The sequence below is a fragment of the Oncorhynchus clarkii genome, chromosome 31 (genome assembly GCF_045791955.1).
Source record: "Oncorhynchus clarkii lewisi isolate Uvic-CL-2024 chromosome 31, UVic_Ocla_1.0, whole genome shotgun sequence".
Taxonomy (NCBI): Eukaryota; Metazoa; Chordata; class Actinopteri; order Salmoniformes; family Salmonidae; genus Oncorhynchus; species Oncorhynchus clarkii.
In genome coordinates, this window is record NC_092177.1 from 34,191,958 (window position 1) to 34,197,026 (window position 5,069).

The 5,069-nt window shown below is 44.0% G+C and overlaps 1 protein-coding gene across 2 annotated transcripts; it reads right to left on the reverse strand.

Moving 5' to 3' along the window:
- Window positions 1–604: 604 nt before the first annotated feature.
- Window positions 605–4,739, reverse strand: LOC139391057 (protein sprouty homolog 1-like). Of its 2 annotated transcripts, none has more exons than XM_071138542.1 (2): window positions 4,231–4,739; window positions 605–2,564 (listed from the first exon to the last, which is right to left on the reverse strand). In XM_071138542.1, the coding sequence occupies exon 2, from the start codon at window positions 2,507–2,509 to the stop codon at window positions 1,460–1,462; it is 1,050 nt and encodes a 349-aa protein (XP_070994643.1). In that variant the 5' UTR covers window positions 2,510–2,564; window positions 4,231–4,739; the 3' UTR covers window positions 605–1,459. The 2 variants fall into 2 exon arrangements, with proteins under 2 accessions (XP_070994643.1, XP_070994644.1); XM_071138543.1 differs by lacking the exon at window positions 4,231–4,739 and adding an exon at window positions 2,889–3,534 and having other exon boundaries at window positions 610–2,564.
- Window positions 4,740–5,069: the final 330 nt, after the last annotated feature.

Genomic DNA, 5,069 nt, shown 5'->3' on the forward strand with positions numbered 1-5,069 from the left:
TGTGGCCTCAATATGGAGACCATTTAGGAGTTGGGAACATCCTGATCTAGCAACTTTTTAAACAAAGGAATGAAGCTATTACTAAGTTTGGTGGTGACCTCTTGGCTGGAATGAAGTTTCTTAAAGGAAAATCCCACTCAAACTCTTTTGGTATTTGTTTCATTAGTCCACTATTGATACAGTCTCAAAATGTTTTGCATGTCAACAATCAAGTTGATATAGAACATTAAAATACAGAAGGAATGATGCGTTTTGCACTTTCTGTATTTTGAAAGTTCCATACCTTGAAAACTTCATTGCTGACATACGTATGACTCACTAAGTTTTTGTAAAAAGTTTTTTTTTACCAGAATTCCAAATGAGTAAATATCAACTTGCTGTTGACCAAAGTGTTCCAAGTTTTGCAAAGAAAAGCACCACTTGCTTGAAGTAAATCATCAACCAAAGTTTCTTCTCAGTTTCAGAAATGTACTCTATGGTGTATGCAAGAACCAGACTTGGACCCATTCACTGCTTATGAAACATCAATACCCTGAAAGCATTCAAACCAGCACAAATCACTCCCAAGGGTCAATGTAATGAGGATAATCAAGACAACATTTTTTTTTCTCATTATTAATATATTTTCTGCATTAAAGTTAACATAGCTTTTTCTTTTGTGCCACCCTTTAATTTTTCAGTAAGTATTGATATTTTGTTATATTCAGACATGAGTACATTTAAGACTGTCTTTTGCAATAAATATCATAAAATAGAGCTTCACATAATAAATATTTTTACAAAAAAAAAAAAAAAAAAAAAATGTTTTAACAGACATTTTCTTTTTAAAAAAATAGCCAGAATTTACTCCTATGGGTTTGAGCATACAGTTTACAAAATGAAAACAAAAAAAAACAGGGAAGAATGCCACAGAATGTGTGTGAATGATGAGAGGGGGAAGAGACAAACATATCCAACAGAATACTATGAGATGCATGTGCTTTCCATAATGCAACTCGAGCACAGAAACCCAGATAACCATGGTCTTAGTGTCGTAGCAACTGGGAATTCACACAATCCTCGTTAGCTATGAACACGTGGTAACAGCTACATATTGCCTGGCTAGATAGTCCTTCACAGATTTGGTAAGAGGCTGCTCTCACTTGAAGCTTAAAGCACCAGGGAAACTGCCTAGCTAACAGAATATTCTTAATGAGTAGCTGAAGAGAGACAGAAACAGTTCAGACAAAACACTGGTCTGTAACAACATGGCCCTGTCAGAAAAAAAGGAAGGAAATATAAAAAATAATTGAGTGGTTTTCATATTCCGTGCTTTACTCCTAGCAGGATTCCCCGTTGGAGAAAGGGAGGCAGATGGGAGGTGCTTCAAATGTTTGATTAACATCAATAGTGAATATTATTATCATCGTCAGAACCGCACGGGGATCGACTGCCCCTCTTCCTACACACACACACGGGATCAGGAAGGCTTTTCCAGGGCCTGCGGGGACCAGCTCTCCATTTTGCAATAGACAGTGTTGGAGTTCTTGCAGCGGCAGCCGGGCCTGTTGACTTGGTCGTAGCAGCCCTGGCACGCCTTCAGGCACCCCTTGACGGGCGGGTAGCACAGCAAACAGGGGAACAGTACCGACAGTAATCCCATGCAGAGGAAGCGTGAGCAGCAGTGGGAGCGCGACAGCGAGCAGGGGTGGTCGGCGCACGAGTCTCCCTCATCGTCATTGGAACAGTGGTAGAAGATGCCCTTAACCAGGCACATGCACGTGCCATGCTCCAGGGCGCTCTCCGCCGAGCACAGGCACTGGCCGTTGCAGGCCAGGCACGAGGGCAGGGTCCTTGGGGTTGTGCAGTCCCCGCACTTGCACTTCCCGCAGCGCTCGCAGATGAACTGGTGGCCAGACGCCACGTCCCCTTTCCCTGAGGGCTTGAGCGGTGCCTCCAGTGGCGGCGGCGGGTGAGAGCCATGCTGGGGGGCTAGCAGCGCCTTGGGCTGAGCCCGAACAGGCTGAGTCCTCTCGGCTCTGTGGTGGTGCTGGTGGAGGGCCACCATCCCCGGTCTAGAGGGAGGCGAGCGGGCCAGGAGTCCCTGCTCAGAGGATGCACTGCTGTTGCTCCCGGAGCTGGCCGCGCTGCCTGTACTGGTGGAGCGATTAAGGCCCGGGGCCCTGGTGCTACACTGCTGGCCTCCGGCTACTACCACCACCCCACTGTGGTGGCCATGCCCTACCGGCCGGTGCTCATAGTTGTTGTTCACATTGACGAGGATCACCTCGTGAGTCCTCTCCTGCTGCTTGTCGGGCCTGGGTGCCATGCGGGGCGCAGGGGGCCTCCGGACCACCGACGGCCCCTCTGTGTACTCGTTGCTGGAGCGAATGGCCTTGATTTGGTCCAGGGAGAGGATGGCGGCATGATGGAGCTCCCGCTCGTAATCCGACCTCTGCCGGCCCTCCAGGGAAGGCTGCTGGATCACCACTAATGAACCGCCAGGGCCATGTTGACTTTGGAGCGCCATCTGGGGTGATCACCACTTCCGACATTCACCGTGGACTTGGCATGCATCAGAAAACCTGCAAGGGGGCGGCAAGGGAGACACAGAGAAGAGCCATCAGTAAAGACAAGGATGCCGTTTGTAAATGTGATCTAGGATGGTGGAGGTTTTGAATACTGTTCCCATAGCATTTTAGATTCAACTCATGATGAGAAAGGCTAAAGAGCTGACAAAGTAAAACCATCAACAGATCCCTGGATGGTCTCTATATAGTTCAAATAGTTTTCAGCAATGATCATCTGTTATAATACGCCTCAATATTATTATTGTATGCTTTTTTGTGGTTTAGGCTGTTTAGTGCTTTTAAAAATATCTATAATTTTTAACACTTCAGCAGGCCTACCTTCAACAATGTTAAGAGCATGTTCACTTAGCCCAACTATTTTATTTGATCAACACCCCTTTACAATGGCACATTTTAATGCTCTGGGCGAAGCAAGCCGTGGAAAAGTATACTATTAACTCGTTTTGTAGCTTCCTCAATAAGCACACATCCAAACTTCAGTACAAATACTTCCCGGTCTAATTTACATATGTATGACTAGTTAACATTATAAAGCGCCACGGCGACGGAACGAGGCCACGATTCAAGAGGACAAAATGAGCCGCCTCACTTATTATTCTATTACTAAACGGTAGACGGTTTGAAGGAAATGTGAAGACAATAGGGTAAAAAATATATAAAAAAATACTAGGGTCGCGACAAAATGCCACAACGTCAGTGTCGACTTTATGTCCATGTAATTTCAAGCAAATGTTTAAGTTATTGTTCTTCTCAATAACTTCTAAAGCACATTTTTACAATCGAATTAAAACCTAATACCGTTACTCGTAGGCCTATTGGATACCAACAGCTTCTGGAATTAGCCGAGGTATCAGGCCTAGCTATAAACGCGTATCCGTCGAAACCGGAGTGCAAATGGGACTGATCGGTAAACACATATTGGCAAGGTGTAATCATCATGACGCAAGCGAGTTAAAAAAAACGATACAATTTACAGACAGGAATTCTCTACGTGAAGACAGCTTGCTTATGATCAAGGCTCTAATTTGTTGACACTGCTTCATGAAAATCCACAGTAGCTCGCACGAAGCACAATAACTAGGTTTAGCCATTATTTGGATGGGTGGTATAATTATTACATATGTATATATATTTTTAAAGGGACATAAATACGCCGTTTTTAGCCATATCATACTTCAAACATGTCTATGCCATCGGGTTAAATTGACCGAGCAACCGCCCATGTGATAGAGACGAATCGAAATAAGGGGGGAAACCTTATGAATGAAAACAACTCGGCTATCGTGGGGGAGGGGTGCTTGCGCGTGAGATCCTCGACTCTGACAACCCTACTATGACCGTTTTGATTCCTTTCGAAAGTCGAATGACCGGTGTTAAATAGACACACCAAGTAGAGGGCACACGCGTGTGAAGAATGTTAAGCCAACTCTACAGATTCGAGCACCAGATGAGTGTTCCCAAGGACACCCATCGACAAAAAGCCTATTCCATGCAACTACAGTGGCAACAATGTTCCCAAAGCCGGAGTTCTGAACACTATGCGCATAGCCTACTTGCATCAGAGGGTTTGACGTATCCAGTCTACATTTAAGTAACAAAGAATCGATGACCAAACCCGACATTTCAAATGTGTTTCACGCATTGAGGGGGAGATACGCACCCATCTGCAACCATCCATAACGTCGATTCCATCAACCAATATGCCAAAACTCCATCCAAGTAAATTGTCCAAGCGTATTTTAATTAGCTCTTAACATTCGTAACGATTGCGTTATATCCCGATACGATGTTGTAGCTTATCTTCTTTCGTTATTCCTTCTTAAAATCTGGTGCATTACACACTGTGTTCCAGAAATTGTAAATCCACGCTTCTTGATACACCCAATAAAGGTTGCGCACTTGAAGCCGATCTAGTCAGACAACCCAGTTTAGTCCTAGAGCGGAGTAACACTTGTAGGAATAATCTTCTTTAGGATTCTTAAAAAGCACACTTTAATTAATTTACAATATGAAAACAAATAATTATATATCCAATGGCTTCCGTCTTCGAATTCTAATGAGTAATTTTTTGTAAAATAAGGTTTTTGTTATGCGGAATGCTCAAAAGCAAGCGCTAATCGAGGACGTGCTCTCTTCAACACTGCGTGCCTGTCTAACTCTGAATGAATGAGAACGTAGAGCTCAGTGTTTGCTCGACAAGCCAACTCCCATTGGCCATTCACTCCACTGAAAAAGGATACATCGCATCCGCTCTTAATTCATTGGGCAGATGTGGAAGGCCGGGCGATAGAGATGTGTGCAGCAGTTAAGGTGGAGCTGTTTGAAATAGCAGAGAAAGCTAATTTTGTTCTTGTGCTTACAAACTATGGAACAGTGACAACAGAAGTATCAATCTTTTTAGCGTTGTTTTATTTAATTCCACGGCATTCCACGGCGTCTCACCATTCCAATTACGCATAGCATAGTTAGAAATCAAACTCAAGACAGAAAATAATTTTA